This window comes from Salmo salar, chromosome ssa26, assembly GCF_905237065.1.
Source record: "Salmo salar chromosome ssa26, Ssal_v3.1, whole genome shotgun sequence".
NCBI classification, from domain to species: domain Eukaryota; kingdom Metazoa; phylum Chordata; class Actinopteri; order Salmoniformes; family Salmonidae; genus Salmo; species Salmo salar.
Window position 1 is genome coordinate 19,103,600 of NC_059467.1, and position 22,463 is coordinate 19,126,062.

Genomic DNA, 22,463 nt, shown 5'->3' on the forward strand with positions numbered 1-22,463 from the left:
CACTTTTTTTGCTTACTACAACAATGTAGAAAATAGTAAAAATAAAGAAAAACCCTTGAATGAGTAGGTGTGTCCAGTCTTTTGACTGGTACTGTATGTATTTCCCCCAGTGCAATTATGTAGTCTAATACATCCACAGTGGGATCATGGTCTTACGTCAGATGGCATCACTCCTATGCAAAGGTCGTCTCTCAACCGATCAGTGCAGGCAGAATTTACGCATTATCTAACGTAAGACAATGCAGTTGGATTTCAACAGATTTTTCTGTTTATTGTCAAAATTAATTAATTATTGTATTTCATTTTAAATTATGTAACAATATTCCAACATTGTTTAGGATTATTCTGTCCAGATATGGCATGATTCCCCATTATTTTGAAGATGAACCGCAAATTCCACTATTGTGCCTACAAATCAGACAGGGTTATTCACAAACTTCTTCTTCCAGGCACGTAAATTCTAATATTTGTGAGTATCAAAACATGGACCTAACACTGATTGACTACTACAACAACATAGGCTACATGACACTGTATGTCAGTATTTGGGGAATATCAAAATTATTCATGTCCATTTCCTGGCAATAGTTTTCATGTCTATAATCCAATCATAACCTGTTTATGAATAAGCGAGCAACAAATGTACATCTCAAGTAGGCTACCATGTAGTAAAATGTATTCTCACTTGAAGTACTAACCCACAAAAATATTGGGGAAATAGCTAGGGGGTCCCACCTAATGGTGAATTTCACAGTAGAAGTTTTTGTCCTTTTAATCACATACTATTTATTGAAGTGCATCTACTTTGACAGCAACTGTTATTTCTACATTTATGGTTAACAAGGAGGAATAACAGAACATAAATACTGGAAACGGAATGAAAACCTGTCTCATGACTGTGTCTCATGACTTAAACAAACAACTACTACACTAAACAAAAACACAAAATATAGGAAGGATTTTCAATTACAGATTAAATGTACAAGAATAGTTGCATAGCTAGTCGTCTTATTATGAGGTTTTCTGACTGTTCACTACAATGTATTTGCATTCTATCTTTACAATGGTTAAAAACACTATAGGCCAACTCAATTGGTTAGGGGGGTAATTGACTTGGCAATATACAAATGAATCCTGACAGTGTTATTTTGTGCGTATCATAGCTTTTTAGGTCAATGTCTTCTGTAAAGGCAGCATTCGAATAATCTCATTATCAATCTCATCAATAATTTAACTGTGTTAAATAAAAATATGATGGTTTTAGAGTTACATTTATTACACAATTGACATTGTAAAATGTGTCCCTACCATAAATTCTACAGATTATTTCTGACAATACTGTCAGGAAATAACAGGACAAACTGTTTCCTTTGTTACTGTCATAGACACATCAGCAATTAATCTGAGATGTTGGGGTGTTCATCCTCAAATCAAAATGTAATCAGCATATGAGCATTCCGTTTGAGGGGTGTATGTTCAAAGACCTACAATTTGTGAAAGGGCTTGGTCCTACTCTCGAGGAACATCTGTGAATATTTGTAGTCCATGCATTCCTTGGATCTCCTCCTTGAGTGCCTGTGGATGACAACTTAGCAGTTTTCAGCTGTGCTGTTTTTGCAACAGTTTTGCATATGGAATAAAATGTAATACAGGTTAATAATTTCACCTGAAAGGTTTGATATAAGACTTGACTATTTGTTGTTGCTTTATCTCTCCCCCCACACATCCGATCGGTACAAAACAATATCAACCAAAGCAGCTATATACAGCTATATAGCCTATACGCTTCAATACAATGGTGCAAACTAATTGATCTCTCCAGAATGTATCTCAATAGGTTACCTGGTTGACTAGTTGGTGTTGTTGAACAGTTCTTTTCCCTTTAAATTCATTGGATTCTATGTGGACTTCATACATGGCACCACAGCCACCTGAGAACAGAAAACATAATGACACACAATTGTCATGAGCGCACCAAGGAATCAGAGGCGTCATGCCCATAGGGGGAACAAGGTCACGTGCCCCCTCAGATTTGTCCTATTTTTGATTTGATTTTAGCTGCTGGAGATGGGCAGGACTCGCAAGAGGTAAGTTTATAAATGCATTTGATTAAGCTATGCAGCCTATTGATTTATTTTTGATGAATAAATACAACTAAAATGTTTTGTTTCTTCTCTGTAATTCTAGCCACTTTATGAAGTTTGCTTTAGCTAGCCTGCTAGATAGGTTCCCAATCTCCCAACCTCATAACTAGCGTAACTTGTCTAACTATCTTAGCTGGCATGTCTGCTGGCAATTTGGTAAATTTTAGAAAAGCAAGTAATTACTAAATTACTAAATGTACTGAATAAGACTTGCATTCCTTTCAAGATTTTACCCAGATTTTACCAGAGATGCAGAGAAGCATAACAAAAATAACCACCAGGCAGGAGGATACAGACAGCTCAAGAGGTATGCTTCGATATGCAGAAAAATACTTGGTTTAAATGTAATCTGGCACCTTATGATATCATTATAGTTGTGAATTAATTATGATGCCATGATATGTGCCTGTACTGATGTGTGTTATGATCCCATGTACTGTGTTGTAATTTGTATGTCATATCCTAGGCATATTAGTGCAGTATATTGATATGTGATATACAATAGTCAGAATGACACCCTCATTAAAAGTGAACAGGTAAAAAGGTATGCTTAGATAACCTATCCAGAAAAATAAACGTTTTTTTAAAACATAGAATTAGGCATGATGTTTATGCCTCTAGATTTCAGAAAAAAAGCTGTTTCGGGTATTTGAAAAATTCTCCCACTTCCCCCTCCATCCTCTCGTACTTCATAACCCCTCTAAAATAATGGGTGCATGACACCCTGCCTAGGCCGAGCACTAGCCGAGCGTAGACTTACTAGCCCTCGCACAAATAAATGAAGAGATGAAGCTGAAAACCTTTTTTTCTCCGGTAATAGTGATCATGGAGGGAGAGATATGGAGTGAGGGAAGTGAAGAGAGTTAAGATGAGATAGATAAAAATGGAAGAGAGGAGTCAGAGAAGAAAGATCAGGTGACTGCTGTGCCTTTGAAGAATGGAAAGGAAGCAGATCTGGGGAATGGAAATAAGCGGATTGTCTATGAGGATTCTATGGTGATAGGAATTTGGTTCTTAGAAAAAGTCAATCATGGGGTTTTGGCAGACCCGTTTGAGGTCTCAAGGTGGGTGGAGAGTAGGATAGGGAAATATGTATGCAGTATGCTAAGATAGAGATTAGTTTATTCATTAGGATAGGATTCATATCCACCTCGCAGAGGGACTGAGCATTGTGCATGGCCCAACTGGGAGAACGATAAATAATATGCTTTAGTTTACGGAGCAGGGCTCCACTCAAAGGCGTAATAGCAGTGCCTCTAAGTGTAGAGGTTGAGCAGCTAAAGAGGAAGGTTCATGGTGTGTGAGGCCATGTGGCTTAGCTGTAATCAAGATGGATTGGAGGAGGAGCCTGTCAGTTTTGCTATGCATTGATTTGGAGGTACGTTTGATCTGGTTGAGATATATTGAGCTATCCGGTTAGAGCATTCATGCCAGCTGTTCTGCAGTGTTTCCACTGCCAGAAATGTGGTCATGTAGCATCAGTGTGTAGGATGGGGCAACCTAAATGTACAAGGTGTGGAGGTTTCCACGTAGTGGAGAAATGTTTGAAGGATGAGCCCGGAAAGTGTAGTAATTGTGGAGGCAGTCATGAGGCCAGGGCTACAGAGTGCCTGGTAAAGGTGAAACAGATACAGGTGGGACAGGGTGTTACATAAGCAGAAGCAGTGAGAAGGATGAATCAGGAGGTAGGGCTCAGGGCCATGTTGCCTGCTCAGAGGGAGGACAAATAGTAAATGTTCCCAGTGAAATGTGTGGATCAAAGTCCAGGTTTCTGACCTTCGTCGCTGTGGTTGTCAATTGTGCTGCACAAGTAGAAAGCTGGTCAGATAAAATTGGAATTGTTGTGTAGAGCAGCTGAACATTTTCTGGATATTCTAGATATTTCTGCAAAGGATCTACAGAAGATGTTGGAAGAGGTGGTGTTGCTGCCCAGATAGTGCTGGGTATGGTAGTACATGCAGTTTGGGCTGGGTTTTTGGTTGTTTTTCCATTTAGTATTTTCTTGAACTTATGAGTGCATCTATGCATCTGGAACTCCAACATGTGAGAGAGTAAATAAAGTACAGGTCGTTGCGGTAATGCACTATTATTACTGGATGCCAACCGCCAATAATCCACACAAGAAGAATGCACTATCCTAGGAACCCCAAACTTCTCGCATTTCGTTCCAATAGTCGAGTAAACGAGACCTAATATGGAAGGATGACCACGCGAGTGTGAGTCCACTGAATACCAGTAAGACACCAACAAATTCAGCGTCGTAGTAACATACATTTCATTATGCATAATGATGTAGCTAGATCAGGACCCCTTTCCACACCCATGTTTCGAGGTCTATTTACCTGATATGTCCACAACTTTTAGAGACGTGGCCGATGGAAACTTCTCTTTGAGAATATGTGCAATTCGGGTCTCTCCATCGGTCTGAGAAGACAGAGTCCTCTGCAACTGTCTAGAAACTAAAACAGCCTAAAACAAATGTTTTCAAAGACAGTTAGCGAACGTTTGCTAACTCACAATACATATGAAATGCCATGTGACGTTAGCTAGCTCACTTAACTAGCTCACGTCAAATCGTCAGTCACTTGCTGTCTGATTTGATTGAGCACAAAATATTCGCACTCAACCTTCAAATGTAGCTAGTCTAGTCTAACGTTATGCATTCAAATGGATGAAATTGATTTACTTGATTTTTTAGAAGATATTTTAAAATAGAGAGCATCGTGAACAAGTACTTTAATGGAGATAAAACAATAATGAACAGTAATCCACCACACGTTTATAAAAAGTCATGACCCTCGCAAAGAGGTTATAATAAGAACCGCCCCTCGATGTCAACAATGTTGATAGTCGTCTCCACAATATGACGTGTGGGGTAACTGGCGCCCTCTCATGGACCGGAGACAACCATCACTCTTTATTAGGCCTAATTAAATAACAACAAATGGTACAATCATTTTTATTATAAGGATTTTCCTTGACAATGCTATACAGGACAAAAATACATAAAAACATGAATAAAATACCTAATTATGTGATTGGTGTGTTTTAAATAGGTAGCAAAACACTAAAACATTTTCTTAAAAATATTTAACGGTAGATGATTTTGAGGACATCCATAATGGGTTCCTTTGCGATGCAGACAAATTCAAGACTACACTGGAATTAGTCCATATATAACTGCTCACATGTGTTGTGCAAAATGTAGCAATATTAGCACTGGGACATTGTTTAGACAACATTTACAAGGCACTTTGGTATTTAAAGTATCTAATACTATCCCTATTGTTTCCCATAGTGTCTATTTCTTTGTGAAGGGTAGTAGGCTACTCTTGGAAAAATAATTGCTTTGTCAGACTAATTTTCCATTGGGATGAAGTATCCATGCATGTCCATGTGAAGCTCTGCATTCACATGTGCTCGAGCTACCTCCTTGAAAGACTTTGCATCCAGCACCAAGATGAAGCCAGATTCCCCTGGATTGGAGTTGATGACTGTTGTCAAGACCACACCTGGACATAGTAGACATTTTGTTTGAATATGATGGACAGACTTTCATTGAAATTATAACTTTATTCAGCATACATTGTGAATGTCTGGCCATTCTAATCAAAACATAAGCTTTCATATATTTAAGATTTGAGGACCATGTAAAGCAATCTCACCATCATCCTCTCCTTCTCCATTGGGTCTTGGAATGAACACGGGCTCTGATGGCCAGCAGTTCTCCTCTCTCCATTCAGTCCTCTCCTTTGTCTCAGTGTCCAACTTCATGATCTATTTATTAAAGCTCGGTATATAGTTAACAACATATTACATAAGCAACACATGCAGTTATGTTCACAAAGGCCTAAATTAAATCACAGGGACTTTTACCTTAGTTGCCACTGCTGACATTGCAACACAGGTCATGTAGACAAATCTGTACTTCTTGCCGTTGAAGTCATAATTGATCCTGGGTAGTTCCACACCTGTAGATACATTTTGGGATTGAACAACAAAATCAACACGAGTATATTGTGAAAGAAAATGTTGGGATGATATGTATTTTGAGTGTCTATAAGGCACAAGAATTGAACAGAACATTGAGCAATACAAGTTTTGGTCTTACCGTCACAAAGCACCTCTGGCTGGCAGAGTAGTTTACCCTCTTTCTCTTTCACAGCGCTGGCTGTTGTGTATTGGAGTTTCACCATATCATCTCCAACATCAATCCCCTTCAGAAACAGTTCACAACATTATAGAAAACAGTTGACTACTCATTAGTTGAGGGCAACGTTTAAAGGTTAAGATGGTAATCAGTTGCAAACCATTACCTTGTCATTCTGTACAGGAAGGGCAAATCTTTTGCACTTTGGTACAGACATTGCTGAGGCCTTTGATTGTTCTTTTAACACGTTTAGGTAGAACATGTTGTATAAGCTGGGATCTTCATAGGCGATAACATCAAAGATGACATGACCATCCTCTTCAAAGGCGTTCACGTGATGGTACACTATCATTGCCTCTGTGTAGTACTTTATGCCCACTTCTTTGCCTGTCTTTCTATCGATCAGGTGAATCAGGGTCTGTCAAAGTTGAAAACACAAAGTGTTAAACAATGTACTTGCACTTACATTGGACTCATTAAATTCATTGCCAAAGAAAATTAGTCTTATAACACTTACATTTTCCTCAGGGCAAAACTTCAGACAACTAGCCCAGTTGACCCCTCTCATGTATGCTGTGGCCATCTTGAGGATGTCCAGTTTGAATGGCTGCTCAATGAAGATGAAGTAGTTGTCAGTCATGCCGAAGCTGTGGTAGTAGCTGGGACTCAGGAGGGAGCGACAGGGCACTGTGCAGATCACCTCAAGGTTCTTCAAGGCTGGAGAAGCATTGGCCTTATCTGATTAAACATAAACTGAGAATTAACAACCATTTACAGCTATTTGTAATGTTTTGTGAAAACTATCTACTTCAGGGTCAGGATACTTCTCTCCATGGTGTAAAGTAATAAGACAAAACCCAGAAATGTGATGGGTAAATGGTTCTGCTAAATGTTTGAGATTATTGTAAAATACAAGGTTATTGCTCAAATGTGTTAAAACATGACTTCAACAATTTAAAAAAGGTCTTGACCACTGCTATGTAAGACGATGCATTTTCATCAGATACCAGTGAAGGTCAGAGTTTACAAGGTCAAAGGTCAGTGGTCTAAAGTTTAACTCCTGGGGGGCTGAAGTCTCTGCTGGCTTTCTCCATTTCCTTTTAATTGGTGTCTGTTTGAGACCTGACAACAGAGGTGTAGACAGTGATCAAGTCCAAGGCAGAAACAACCTCACAGGGACTGGCCCTGTAACTAGGAATTAACTAACTCGAACATGAAGACAGACAAGGTGATATTTTTGAAGATATACAGTACCAGTCAAAAGTTTGGACACACCTACTCATTCAAGGGTTTTTCTTTATTTTGACCATTTTCTACATTGTAGAATAATAGTGAAGACATCAAAACTATGAAATAACATATGGAATCATGTACTAACCAAAAAAAGAAGTGTTACACAAATCAAAATCTATTTTATATTTGAGATTCTTCAAAGTAGTCACCCTTTGCCTTGATGACAGCTTTGCACACTCTTGGCATTCTCTCATCCAGTTTCATGAGGTAGTCACCTGGAATGCATTTCAATAACAGGTGTGCCTTGTAAGTTAATTTGTGGGATTTCTTTCCTTCTTAATGTTTTTTGGGGTGGTATACAGAAGATAGCCCTATTTGGTAAAAGACCAAGTCCATATTATGGCAAGAAAAGATCAAATAAGCAAAGAAACGACAGTCCATCACTACTTGAAGACATGAAGGTCTGTCAATTAGGAACATTAAGAATTTTGTACGTTTCTTCAAGTGCAGTCGTAAAAACCATCAAGCGCTGTGATGAAACTGGCTCTCATGAGGACCGCCACAGGAAAGGAAGACCCAGAGTTACCTTGGTTGCAGAGGATAAGTTCATTAGAGAGTTACCAGCCTCAGAAATTGCAGCCCAAATAAATGCTTCACAGTGTTCAAGTAACGTAACAGACATCTCAACATCAACTGTTCAGGAAAGACTGCGTGAATCAGGCCTTCATGGTTGAATTGCTGCAAAGAAACCACTACTAAAGAACACCAATAAAACGAAGAGACTTGCTTGGGCCAAGAAACACGAGTAATGGACATTAGACCGGTGGAAATCTGTCCTTTGGTCTGATGAGTCTAAATTTGAGATTTTTGGTTCCAACCGCCATGTCTTTGCGAGACGCAGAGTAGGTGAACGGATGATCTCTGCATGTGTGGTTCCCACCGTGAAGCATGGAGGAGGAGGTGTGATGTTGTGCCGGTGCTTTGCTGATGACACGGTCAGTGATTTATTTAGAGTTCAAGGCACACTTAACCGGCATGGCTACCACAGCATTCTGCAGGGATACGCCATCCCATCTGGTTTGCGATTAGTGGGACTATCATTTGTTTTTCAACAGGACAATGACCCAAAACACACCTTCAGGCTGTGTAAGGACTATTTGACCAAGGAGAGTGATGGTGCTGCATCAGATGACCTGGCCTCTACAATCACCCACCCTCAACCCAATTGAAAAGGTTTGGAATGAGTTGGACCGCAGAGTGAAGGAAAAGCAGCCAACAAGTGCTCAGCATTTGTGGGAACTCCTTCAATATTATTGAAAAGCATTCCTCATGAAGCTGCTTGAGAGAATGCCAAAATTGCCTTGATGACATCTTTGCACAAAGGGTGGCTACTTTGAAGAATCTTAAATATGTTTTGATGTGTTCTACACTTTTTTGCTTACTACATGATTCCATATGTGTTATTTCAAAGTTTGATGTCTTCACTATTATTTTACAATGTAGAAAATAGTAAAAATAAAGAAAAACCCTTGAATGAGTAGGTGTCCAAACTTTTGACTGGAGGTGTACCTCCGGCAGTAGTGTCTGGAACCTTGAATAAGGTGTATTTGGTCTTTCCCTTCTCTGCTATTGAAGTCCCAATGTTGTAGGCTGTTCCGTCTTTATCGTAATGTGGATGGGATGTCACCAGGTTCACAGCAAGGTATTTCATGTAGTCAACCTAGTGAGAAAACAAGATAGGCTTATGAAACAGGTGTGTTCATGTGTATGGTCATCAAGATAGCAACGCCAGTATTAACTTTAAGTTACCTTGTCCTGAGTCTCCAGAGTCACAGGATCTACTTTGCGGATGTAGTTGGTTTCAGAGGTTGCATAATAATCCTTCCCATATCGAATGAAATTGTTGCCACAGTTGTCAGTGAAGTCTGGGACCGTGTGGTTAAGAAAGGTGATCACCCTGGAGACAAAGATAATTTGATCAGCAACAGGCAAATTCATAGGGATAAATAAAATAAAATCATCAACAGTCAGATCAGATGCACTATCATGCCTGATCTTTTGCTACAGCATGCCAGAACATAATTGGTTTCCACATCTTGCCTTTTTAATTGTGCCAAAATGAACCATCTGTAATGTACTACCTAGATATGACGTTTTTGCCAGGGTCCGGGTAGGCCATTGTCCCCATTTCAGACACAACAATTCTTTTGGCTGCCATGTTGTCTTTGTATGTGTCGCCACGTAAATATCTGCTTCTGTAGATTACCTCACCTGAGGAAAATAATAAATATATACACATATATATACACACACCTGATGATTTACTTCTATTGTGAGTTTAATTGCTAAATGTGGGAATTGTTTTTACTTGCACAACCCATGGAGCCCATAGCACCAAAAAGCCCAAAAGCTTGCCAATTGGACTTATCATTAGATCATCTTGTTTGAGTTTCTATATCACTAAAAAGAGAAACACTTCCAGTCATTTTACCATCTTTGAATGTAAAGCTGTGCATCAGGGCCATCCCATCGAACCAGTGGTTGTATGTGGTATCCCCCACTGAGAATATGCCTGGCCCATTGCGCAACAATGTGCCTTGCAGCCAGCTTGGAAGGTTGCCTACATAAAACAATAGTTTAGTTTTACAAAACAGCATGGGAGGGGTCTATGACAGCGTGTCCATTCTGCCAGCAAGAATATGTAAGATACAGCAAGAATAAGGCCGTATCCTCTGCAATTTTCCTTCAAAATAAAAGTCGTGCAATTAAGATGGTGAAAAATAATACAAATGGTCAAAATTCATAACAGTATATGGGGAAATGTTAGCAGACTTACAATTTTGTTTAACAATATGAAGAAATGTATAAAGTTAATCACCTTTACAGCACAAGTAATATTATAGCATTGACATTATTGCATTCAAATAATTACTAGGTAGTTATGTAACAGTAATACAAATAACATTCATAATGATACTATTAATAATAACAATATTATTATAATAAACTTTAGAAAACACTTAAATCCCATAGTTAATTAGCCTATTCGTATTGCACGATGTTCAGTAAATTTTCATATTGGACATGCAGTACTGCACAACTTCCTGTACATTCTGTCGTAGTAAAAGGGGGGGGGCTTCTACTCAGGAGCACCACTAGTTTCGAAATCCACAGAGTTTACAACCAAGGAGCGTCACTGCTCATTCTGCACCCCTTAAAACCTTTTGCTGCAGTGGGCTAGGTCAAGGTCACACAGAGGTAGTCTTAAACAAATCTACTTTGAAACAGAAGTATACGCCTCACACACATGGTTATGGGCTTAATTCTTATTTATTTTTTGAAAAGACACCTGTACCATGCCAGATAGAGTTGAAATGTCAAAAAAAATGTGTTTGCATCCCAATATTACACTTTCACAGAAGACTGAAATATAACAAAATCATTTGACATGGAAAAACCGGATTTTCGGCGGCTTTTTTGAAATCATGTTTATTAATGATGAAAAATATTATTAACATTCAACCCATGAGGCCACTAGGTCATTTGACTGCAGGAATGTGCTACAGAGTGGCCTATCAGCTTAAATCCAATCAGATTTCATATTGGACATACTGCACCGTACATAATTCTCTGTACATTATGTCGCAGTAAAAGGGAGGCCCTTCTACTCAGGAGTGCCACTAGTTTCCAAATCCACAGAGCTTACACCCAGAGAGGAGTGTCGCTGCTCATTTTGCAGCCCTTACATTGTTTTTGGAATCTTTTAGTTGTCACTGTATTAGACTAAGCACAGGCGAGTTGATGATGTTGCCATTTTGAAGTTGAAATGGTGTTGGAATAGTGGAAGCAGCTCCTGTTTTCTTTGGGACTTGAGGTAACTCTCAGGTGTTCTAAATCAATAGTTGTTCAGTTGTCTGAAAATCTCAGAAACATTGGTTTAATTGACCATGCTGTAGGTCATGTAACTGTTTGTTACATGCAATATGCTTTGTGGACTCCACCACACAGATGTTTCCTCTGGTTTTGTGATGAAACAAAGTTATGGTTGAATTTATTCTGCCACTGCGTCTTCTTATTGTCTCGAGCTTAGGCATATATATATATATATATATATATATATATATATATATATATATATATATATCACGGTGGCAAGGCATATGAACAGGATAAGAGAAAACAATGCAATTATCACAACCCCAAAATTGTAATATGCATTTTTTTCCCCCTGGCTTCCCTTGTGATTTTACCTACACACACTGCTACTGCCCTAGTTATACCTGTGAATATTGCTGCGCATGTTATGTTGATAATGAAAATTATCCAAAGTTTCCATAACCATCTCATCAGGTTACATACCTTTGAGGTCTGCCTTCACTGGATCAGGTCTTTCTTCTCTGTTTTTAGCGTAGTCGTAGGCCATCCTTATTGAGATGAAAGACAAATATTCATGCGTTACCTTCCTTAGAAGTTATGAGAGACGAAAAAGGTGGTCGTTTATATATTAGACAAAATAAACCACTCCCATTTCTGAGTGTCCAAGTAGTAGCCTAACATAAGCGCAAGACACACTTACATGTGACATTTGAGTCATTTAGCAGACGCTCTTATCCGGAGCGACTTAAAGTAGTGAGTGCATACATTTTCATACTTTTTTTTCGTACTGCCCCGCCGTGGTAATCGAACTCACAATGCTCTGCCAACTGAGATACACTAAACTATAGCATATCATCTTTCTCTTATCTTGTCTACTGACTGACTATATTGTGTATGTTCCTGATCGGTCATTAGGAGTTCACATATGGAGCGAGATACCCGCTAAAAAGGTTTAACGTACATACCATTAGGATCACAAGAAAAGTAAACGTGAACAAACACCATGTTACGATTACCAACTAACATTTTAATCTTAAACAAATCTTTGGTTGCAATTCTGACCTACAACAATAACTTTTAGAGTTTTGGCAGTTTCATCTCACGAACGCAAAAAAAAATGACACCAAAAGGCCACCCTAACAAGCATAACACCACACTAACAAGCATAACGCACTATAAAAAACTGAAGTCAGGGAAACCGGAAAGAGGTATGCTGCACGTTTTCAAGTTAAAAGTCTCCATTCTCTATTACTCCTCAGTTGAGTTAACTTCACATATAGGTAGTTAATGTAATAGATTTGTTTGCCAGGGCAAATCTAGATAGCACTAGCTCTATTATGCCAACAACAGTGAAGTTTCAGTCCGCTAGGTGTATCTCTACAGCATGGGGATATCTCTGGGTGACGTGGACATCCCCATGCTTGCACCTTATCAATGTATGACTAATTCAATATTGCACCATCCCATTCTCTGAGCTCTATTTGCAATCATAACCAGTTGTATCTACCAAGAATAAAGAAACATATAATAATAAATGTTTGGTGAGTCTATTAATTATGTATGACCACTGGAGTCAATGCTACTCAAAATATTTTTTTATTGAATATTTTGATATTTATTTCATCACTCAAAATCTTGCCAAAGCATATTCTGTAGGAGGGGTTAATATGAATTTAAAATAATTGTAGAACTCTATTTGTGTTTTATAACTGTTTTTATTATAGGGCTCCCCTTAACAGGAGACTCTAGCTCACAGGCCTTTAAATATAGCCTCTAAATACATTTTAACCAAAATAGTTGAAGAAGCATGTGCAGTGGCTGATAGGAAAAACCGATTTGGCAATAAGAATAGGCAATAGATAGTTATGACCATTCCGCTCAGGACAGGTTATAGCCCAGACTTAATCAATATTTTGTTTTGTCTCTTTTATTAATATGGATAAAACCTCTCTGTGATGGAGTTGTGAAATGTAAATTGCTATAACAAGCCTACATACAGAGTGGAATTCCTGCAAAAATAATTTCGGATGAGCCTAGCTATGACCACAGGGCTGGAGAAGGAGAGGTAAAATGTTTAAACGTAGGCTTATTTATGCAAAACACGCACGAATAGCCGTTGTTTGGTAAGCCAAGCTGACCACACACAGTGGCAGCTATGTGGAGTTGGTAAGCTAGCTGATGACACACAGTGGCAGCTAGGTTGAGTTAGTAAACTGGCTAGCTAGCTAGCTTATAGCATGGTAGTAATACCAGGGGAGAGGGATGCCTAAGGGAGGCAATCCGAATCTCACATCATATACCGTTAGCTGGGTAGGCTGACAATCTTCTGAGATGCTGTTATCTAGGGAAGTGACCCATTCGAGTTTAAATAGTCAAAGGAAGACTAGTGCCCGGTGGCCTCGATAACGAGCACAGCAGTGGAGGATATCTTGACAAGGTTAGCAACACACACACTAGCTGAAGAACGGTGGCCAACACCCACACTGGCTGGTGAGCTAAATCAGCACAAAACAAGAAACCCCAATATCCTCCGATAAAAGGGATAGGTAGGGGAGAGCTGTCACTCAGCCTTGGAGGGCGAATTTCACACTCTGACCCACAGGTCACAGGCTGTTGGTGATAGACTGACAGTACAGTATATTATTTTATTTAACCTTTATTTAAGAGTCCACACAACTCATACAGAGTTTAGCTTACCCTACCACGACCTGGGAAGATGCAATCTGAAAAACGGGAGTAGTGGAGCAGTCAACTTGCGCGATGAAAAGTGGATCGATGATGGCTAGAAGACCGCCGAGCGCCAACCGAACAAGGAGAGGGACCAACTTCAGTTGAAGTCGTGACGGGCTCCTATTGGTAGATTGGTAAAAATAGAAAAGCAGATATTGAATATCTCTTTGAGCATGGGGAAGTTATTAATTACTCTTTGGATGGTGTAGCAATGCACTCAGTCACTACAGAGATACAGGAGTCCTTCCTAACTCAGTTGCAGGAGAGGAAGGATAACGCTCAGGGATTTCACCATGAGGCCAATTAAAACATTTACAGAGTTTAATGGCTGTGATAGGAGAAAACTGAGTATGGACCAACAACCTTGTAGTTACTCCACAATATTAACCTAAATCACAGAGTGAAAAGAAGGAAGCCTGTACATAATACAAATATTCCACAACTCGCATCCTGTTTGCAATAAGGCACTAAAGTAAAACTGCAAAAAACAGTGGGAAAGAAATTACGTTTTTGTCCTGAATACAAAGTGTTATGTTTGGGGGAAATTCAACACAACACTGAGTAGCACTCATATTTTCAAGCATGGTGGTGGCTGCATCATGTTATGGGTATGCTTGTCACCGGCAAGGACTAGGGACTTTTTTAGGATAAAAAGAATAGAGCTAAGCACAAGCAAAATTCTAGAGGAAAACCTGGTTCAGATTGCTTTCCATCAGACACTGGGAGACAAATTCACCTTTCAGCAGGACAATAACCTAAAACGCAAGGCAAAATATACACTGAAGTTGCTTACCTAGACGACATTGAATGTTCCTGAGTAGCCTAGTTATAGTTTTGACTTAAATCGGCTTGAAAATCTATGGCAAGTCATTAAAATGGCTGTCTCTCTGTCACGTCTACTCCCGCTCCTCCCCTCTGGCGTTCGATGTCGCCGGTATACTAACCATCCTGGGATCTATCATTACCTGAACCTGCACGTCATCATGAAGCACACCTGGACTCCATTACCTCACTTATTACCTCCCCTATATCTGGCACTCCCTTAGGTTTTTTCTCCGGTCAGTATTGTTCCTGTATTTATGCGTAGACACTACTGTTATGTTGTCTCGTTCCATGTTTGTTGTTTTATTAAATGTTTCCCCTGCAGCTGCTTCTCAACTTTCAGCGTCTCCGTTATAGAATACTGACTCCAACAACGGAAGCAGCAGGAAAACAGAATATCTCCCAGACGGTCGACGAGCAGGGATACCTTCTACGTCAACACCATGACCAGCTGGCACAACTGGAGACGGCTATGGAAGAGGTTCTTCACAGTGTGCAACGTCTCAAACATACCCGGGAGGCGTTGCCATCAACTAGCGGGGGATACTCTACAACCAGTCGACCCAGCACAACAGCCCATTCAGCAATCCGCTCAGGTCAGCGATGCCCATTTGTCCCTCCCGGATAAATATGACGGCATCCTATCTAAATGCCGTGGCTTACAACTTCATAGCTCCCTCTACTTTACGCAATAGATGGGAGCCCCCACCACCGAGAGGTCCAAGGTTGCCACGGTTATTTCTCTGCTGACTGGGCGTGCGTTGGAATGGGCCACAGCAGTCTGGGAGAGATGAGAAGAGCAGCTAGATTCATATGAGGGGTTCATGGCTCTGTTCAAATGCATTTTCGATCATCCCCTAGAGGGCAGAGAGGAGGTGAGCGCTTACTCCAATTACGGCAGAGGGACCAGACTGCAGCTGAGTATGCGCTCACCTTCCGGACAGTAGCAGCATCCAGCGGATGGAATGAGCTGGCGCTTCGTACGCTATTCAGAAGAGGTCTGCAGGAGAAGGTCCAGACAGAACTAGCCTGTCAAGATGACAACCTCTCCTTGGATGCACTCATTGTGATGGCCACCCGTCTGGATAACCTACTTCGGGAGCGTCGGTACTCTCATCACTTCTCTCACTCCCTCAGTGAACACCTGGATCAGAGCCTGAACCCATGGAGGTAGGGGTCACACGCCTCCCCGCAGCAAAGCGTCGCAGACGGAGACAGCTGGGGCTCTGCCTGTATTGTGATCAAGGAGGGCACCAGTTCCAGGAGTGTCCGGCACTTGCTAATTCGGGATCCACAAGAGCACAGGGACAGTCACGTGATCTTCCACCTCCTGGGGCAGGAGTGAGTGTTCCATCTTCATCACTTTCAGCTCAACTCTTTTTGGTGTCCATCACACTAGTTGACTGTCCCTCATGTACTGTCTACAGCATTAGTGGATTCCGGTGCCGCGTGGAACTTTATTGACCAGACCCTTGCCTTCTCTCTTAACATCATCTCATACCCGCTCTCCTCTCCTTTCCCGGTTCAAGCCCTCGATAATTGGCCACTAGGATCCGAAACCATTACACACATCACCCAACCCCTCATCCTCGCCGTGGAGTCCATTCATCAGGAGAACATCCCCTTCTTCATCACCAGTGCACCAGTTCACAAGATCAGCCTCGGCCTCCCTTGGCTTCAACGCCATAACCCCACCATCTCATGGTCGAGGATGAGAATCACAGACTGAACACACGAATGCCGGAGGACCTGCTTCCCCATCCCCTGTGGTACCACATCGGTTGAGAGTCCTGTGGTTGTCCTTCAGCCCAACATCCCAAGGTATACCAGGACCTGCGGGAGGTATTCTCCAAGACCAGCGCCACCTGTCTTCCTCCTCATCATCCCTGGGACTGTGCCATTAACCTGCTGGCAATGTCTGTGCCTCCACGCAGACACATTTACACTCTGTCGGTGGCTGAGACACAGGCCATGGAGGATTACATCCAAGAGGTGCTCCAACAAGGTTTCACCCGCACGTTCACTTCTCCTGCGTCAGCTGGTTTCTTCTTCATGGCCAAGAATGATGGAGGGTAAGGTCCATTTATTGATTACAGAGGACTCAATGAAATCACCACGAAGTACCGTTACCGTTTCCCGTTGGTGTCGGCAGCCATCGATCAGCTCCGCGGAGCCTGGTTCTTTACAAAACTGTAGCTGCGGAGTGCATACAATCTCATCCGCATCTTGGAGGGAGATGAATGGAAGACTACGTTTAGCACGATGTCTGGCCACTACGAGTACTTGCTGTTGCCAGGCATTCGTTAACAAGGTGTTCAGGGACATGCTTGGATGCCAGATGGTCTTGGATATCGATGACATCCTGGTCTTACTTACGTTCGAGCAGTCCTGGATTGCCTCCTGGCTAACCACCTGTTCGTCAAGGCTGAGAAGTGCCAATTTCACCACAAGGCTGTCTCCTTCTTAGGCTACCAAATCAGCCCGCAGAGAGTGATGATGGTTGACAAGAAGGTAGATGCGGTCAGGTTATGGCCAGTCCCAACCACCCTAAAGGGGTTACAATGGTTTTTGGGGTTTGCCAACTTCTACCGCCGTTTCATCAGGAACTTCAGCTCCATCGCCGCCCCTCTCACCTCTCTCCTCAAGGATGGTCTCCGTAGGTTGGTGTGGAGCCCAGCAGCCGATGAGGTCTTCCGTCTACTCAAGGGATGTTTCACCTCCGCCGCATTGCTCAAACACCCAGATCCCACGATATCATCTGTTGTGGAGGTGGTCGCTTCAGAGGTGGGCGTGGGGGAAGTTCTGTCTCGACGACAGGGTAATCCACAGAAATTGTATCCGTGTGCATATTACTCTAAGAAACTGTCCCCTGCAGAGAGGAATTACGACGTCGGTGATCGAGAGCTCCTGGCGGTGTAGTTGGCATTAGAGGAGTGTAGACACTGTCTGGAGGGCGCCAAGGAACCATTCGTTATCCTCACCGACCATCGGAACCTGGAGTACATACGGACAGCGAGGAGGCTGAATGCGGGCCAAGCAAGGTGGGCCCTTTTCTTCACAAGGTTCGACTTCACGCTGACCTATCGCCCAGGTTAAAAATAAACTAAGGCCGATACCCTGTCCCATCTCTACGATTCGGGAGAGGGTCCTGTCCAGAATGCACCTATAATCCCATCCTCCCGAGTCGTAGCTCCTGTGGTCTGGGACGTAGATGTGGACATTCACCAGCCTCTGGAGAGGGAGCCCGCACCCACTAACTGTACTCCCGAGCGCATCTATGTTCCCACGGGGATAAGGGATCAGCTGCTGACCTGGACACACACATCTGTTGTCACTGGAAATTCCAGGTATTTCTCGCACTACCCAATCCATCTCTGAGAAGTACTGGTCACTCGCTACGTCAACTCCTGTTCCGTATGTGCCCAAACCAAATCCCCCCGGAACACTCCAGCAGAGGAACTCCTTCACCTTCCCGTGCCTCAGCGTCCCTGGTCCCATCTATCCATTGACTTTGTTAATGATCTCCCCTCCTTTGACGGTTTCATCACCATTTTGGTGGTTGTGGATAGATTTTTTAAATCCTGTCGTTTAATCCCTCTTTCTGGCTACGCGCACCTGCACGTCATCCTGAGGCACACCTGGACTCTATTACCTCACTTAATACCTCTCCTATATCTGGCACTCCCTTAGGTTCTTTCCCCAGTTAGTATTGTTCCTGTGTTTATGTGTAGACGCTTATGTTATGTTGTCTCATTCCAGGATTGTTGTTTTATTAAACGTTTCACCTGCACCTGCTTCTCGACTCTCAGTATCTCCGTTATGTTATCAATGATCTACAACCAACTTGACAGAGCTTGAAGGCTCCGCGGGATGGCCATTAACTTGTTATATGGATAGGGGGCAGTATTTTCACGGCCGGATAAAAAACGTACCCGATTTAATCTGGTTATTACTCCTGCCCAGAAACTAGAATATGCATATAATTATTAGCTTTGGATAGAAAACACTCCAAAGTTTCTAAAACTGTTTGAATGGTGTCTGTGAGTATAACAGAACTCAAATGGCAGGCCAAAACCTGAGAAGATTCTGTACAGGAAGTACCCTGTCTGACCATTTCTTGGCCTTCTTTGCCATCTCTATCCAAAACAAAGGATCTCTGCTGTAACGTGACACTTTCTACTGCTCCCATAGGCTCTCAGAAGGCGGCAGAACGTTGAATGATGACTTTGCAGTCTCTGGCTGAAAAACAGTAGCGCATTTGGTAAGTGGTCGATCTGAGAACAATGAGACGGGGGTGCGCGTGCACGAGACGACTCCATGTTTACATTTTCAGTCTTTGAACGAAAACAACGACTCCCGGTCGGAATATTATTGCTATTTTACGAGAAAAAACGCATAAAAATTGATTTTAAACAGCGTTTGACATGCTTCGAAGTACGGTAATGGAATATTAAGAATTTTTTTTTCACGATACGCGCCGGGCGCGTCACCCTTCGTTACCCTTCGGATAGTGTCTTGAACGCACAACAAAACGCCGCTATTTGGATATAACTATGGATTATTTGGAACCAAAACAACATTGTGTGATGAAGTAGAAGTCCTGGGAGTGCATTCTGACGAAGAACAGCAAAGGTAATCCAATTTTTCTTATAGTACATCTGAGTTTGGTGAGTACCAAACTTGGTGGGTGTCAAAATAGCTAGCCATGATCTACTCAGAATATTGCAAAATGTGCTTTCACCGAAAAGCTATTTTAAAATCGGACACCGCGATTGCATAAAGGAGTTCTGTATCTATAATTCTTAAAATAATTGTTATGTTTTTTGTGAACGTTTATCGTGAGTAATTTAGTAAATTCACCGGAAGTGTTCGGTGGGAATGCTAGTTCTGAACGTCACATGCTAATGTAAAAAGCTGGTTTTTGATATAAATATGAACTTGATTGAACAAAACATGCATGTATTGTATAACATAATGTCCTAGGAGTGTCATCTGATGAAGATCATCAAAGGTTAGTGCTGCATTTAGCTCTGGTTTTGTTTTTTGTGACATTATATGCTAGCTTGAAAAATGGGTGTCTGATTATTTCTGGCTGAGTACTCTGCTGACATAATCTAATGTTTTGCTTTCGCTGTAAAGCCTTTTTGAAATCGGACAGTGTGGTTAGATAAAGGAGAGTATTGTCTTTAAAATGGTGTAAAATAGTCATATGTTTGAAAAATGGAAGTTTTCGGATTTTCGAGGAGTTTGTATTTCGCGCCACGCCCATCATTGGATATTGGAGCAGGTGTTCCGCTAGCGGAACGTCTAGATGTAAGAGGTGTTTAAGGCCAGATCGTTCTTCAAGATGTTCAAATGTTTTTAGATGACCATCTGGGTCAAATAATAATCATAATTATTATAGAGGATGCAACAGGTCAGCATCTCAGGAGTAAATGTCAGTTGGATTTTCATAGCCGAACATTCAGAGGTTGGGACTGCAGGTGCGGTAGATAAAGAGAGGGTCGAAACAGCAGATCCGGGACAAGGTAGCACATCTATGTGAACAGGTCAGGGCTCCATAGCCACAGGCAGAACAGCAGAAACTGGATCAGCACAAGACCAGGTGGACTGGGGACAGGGACAGTCAGGAATAGTCAGGCCAGGTAGCCCTGAGGCATGGTCCTAGGTCTCAGGTCCTCGAGAGGAGACAGAGAAAAAAAGAAAGAAAGAAAGAAAGAAAGAAAGAAAGAAAGAAAGAAAGAAAGAAAGAAAGAAGAGAGGAAAATTAGAGCGACCATGCCTAAGATTACACAGAAGATCAGATAAGACAGGAGAATTACACCAGATAGGACAAACTGACCCTAGCCCTCCAGCACATAGACTATTGCAACATAGATACTGAGGACTGAGATGGGGCGGCGGGAGACACTGTGGCGCCATGCAAAGTTACCCACAGACAGGGTCAACCAGTCAGGTAATGACCCCACCCACTTTACCAAAGCACAGCCCCAACAGTACCAAAGGGATATAAATAGACTACTAACTTACTACCCTGAGACCAGGCTGAGTATAGCCCACGCAGATCTCCCCCGCCGCACAAGCCCGAGGGAGCGCAAAACTGAACAGGAAATTCAGGTCTGTGACTTAACCCAATCAAGTCAAGTATAGCGAAAAAAGCCTGGCATGACATGATGCACCCTCCTAGGGACAGTATGGGAGACTGCAAGCAAGGCCATGACTCAGCCCCCTTAATAGTAAAAAAAATATTTGGGGGGGCTTGCTTGTTTTGCATGCTATTTTGGCGTTAATACGTGTCACGTCAGTTTGCAAACAACGTAAAAAATATATATACATGTAATTGAGTTAATAAAGCTGCATACAAACATGGTCTCATTTTTGTTTTCTTGAGTAAGGCAGCTCCAAAATGCAGGTGTTTCAGCCTAGCTCAGTGCTTTCTGTGGTGGGGCAAGAAAATGTGGAGTGTTGCGCCGTGATTGGCTCAGTGTTCTGTCCCACATGGGGACACTACTTCACCGCCAAGTTTACGGGTAGAGCTCTAAAATTCTAGTCCCTTGGGTGCTGCCATAGAGTTACATTAGAGTGCCCATCCAAGAAGGCTCAAGGTCATTGGCCACAGATAAAATGACATCAAATCACATTATATCTACAGTAGCTTTGATTGGTGTTACGTGTGCTCCCTCTAGGTCACCAAGCTGCTCATTATGGCGCACACCTGTCACCATCAGTACGCACACCTGCACGTCATCAGACTCACCTGGACTCCATCACTTCCCTGATTAACTTCCCTATATATGTCACTCCCTTGGGTTCCTTCCCCAAGCGTCATTGTTTCTGTTTCATGTCTGTGTTCTGTTAGTGTTTCTTGGGTTTTTATTGTGTTCCGTTTATTTTGTTAAAACACTCACTCCCCGAACTTGCTTCCCGACTCTCAGCGCACATCGTTACAATTGGACTGATCATGTCAACATCATACTCTCAATCTTAGCTAGCAGTCAACATCATGAAACAAGTCGACAATCTACTGGCTAATCCTTTTTAATCCTTGTCATATGAACAGAAATAATGCAGAGAAATTATAAATGTATCGGTGCTCATCAGCCATTGGACATAAATATTACACAACAAGTTGGAAATTGCAAATTCAACAATTAGTGGTTTGGAAGGAATCAGTGGCTAACTGCAAGCATTGCAAAGGAATCATTAGCCTGCTATTCAGTGGAGTGGCTGTGTGGTCCCAACTCTAAGATTAAGGATTTATTTTCCTAGTTTAAAATGATAAACATTCCACATTTGCCATTTTGTCAATGAAGCATGAATTGTGATGCATTCAAAACAACTTAACTCGGATGTCACGACTTCTGCCGAAGTCGATGCCCCTCCTTGTTCGGGTGGTGCTCGGCGGTCGACGTCATCATTGATCCATTTTCCATTGGTTTTGTCTTGTCTTCTTACACACCTGGTTCCAATCCCATTCATTACATGTTGTGTATTTAACCCTTTGTTTC

At 41.8% G+C, this 22,463-nt stretch overlaps 2 protein-coding genes across 6 annotated transcripts; both read right to left on the reverse strand.

Annotated features, from left to right (window-relative positions):
• Positions 1-766: 766 nt before the first annotated feature.
• Positions 767-4,956, reverse strand: LOC106587189 (bolA-like protein 3). Its single transcript, XM_014175285.2, has 4 exons — positions 4,831-4,956; positions 4,487-4,613; positions 1,843-1,931; positions 767-1,575 (listed from the first exon to the last, which is right to left on the reverse strand). Exons 1-4 carry the CDS (start codon positions 4,864-4,866, stop codon positions 1,510-1,512), a joined length of 318 nt encoding a protein of 105 aa, XP_014030760.2. The 5' UTR covers positions 4,867-4,956; the 3' UTR covers positions 767-1,509.
• Positions 4,957-5,089: 133 nt separating this feature from the next.
• Positions 5,090-12,517, reverse strand: bco1 (beta-carotene oxygenase 1). Of its 5 annotated transcripts, none has more exons than XM_014175230.2 (12): positions 12,104-12,517; positions 11,887-11,951; positions 10,019-10,147; positions 9,669-9,798; positions 9,337-9,484; positions 9,079-9,247; positions 6,812-7,032; positions 6,461-6,712; positions 6,256-6,361; positions 6,021-6,115; positions 5,810-5,921; positions 5,090-5,656 (listed from the first exon to the last, which is right to left on the reverse strand). In XM_014175230.2, coding segments are annotated over exons 1-12 (1,584 nt in total). In that variant the 5' UTR covers positions 12,106-12,517; the 3' UTR covers positions 5,090-5,501.
• Between the last annotated feature and the right edge of the window lie 9,946 nt (positions 12,518-22,463).

Bases quoted from the DNA above. Each gene is read 5' to 3' on its own strand.
- LOC106587189 (XM_014175285.2), bottom strand. From the start codon at position 4,866: ATGCTCTCTATTTTAAAATATCTTCTAAAAAATCAA. The intron at 4,614-4,830 runs GTAAATCAATTT...CATTTGTTTTAG, and splicing joins AATATCTTCTAAAAAATCAA to GCTGTTTTAGTTTCTAGACA. The intron at 1,932-4,486 runs GTAAATAGACCT...TTCTGTTCTCAG, and splicing joins AAAAGTTGTGGACATATCAG to GTGGCTGTGGTGCCATGTAT.
- bco1 (XM_014175230.2), bottom strand. The intron at 10,148-11,886 runs GTATGTAACCTG...TGTTTTATGTAG, and splicing joins AGTGAAGGCAGACCTCAAAG to GCAACCTTCCAAGCTGGCTG. The intron at 6,116-6,255 runs GTAAGACCAAAA...ATGTATCTACAG, and splicing joins GCCAGAGGTGCTTTGTGACG to GTGTGGAACTACCCAGGATC.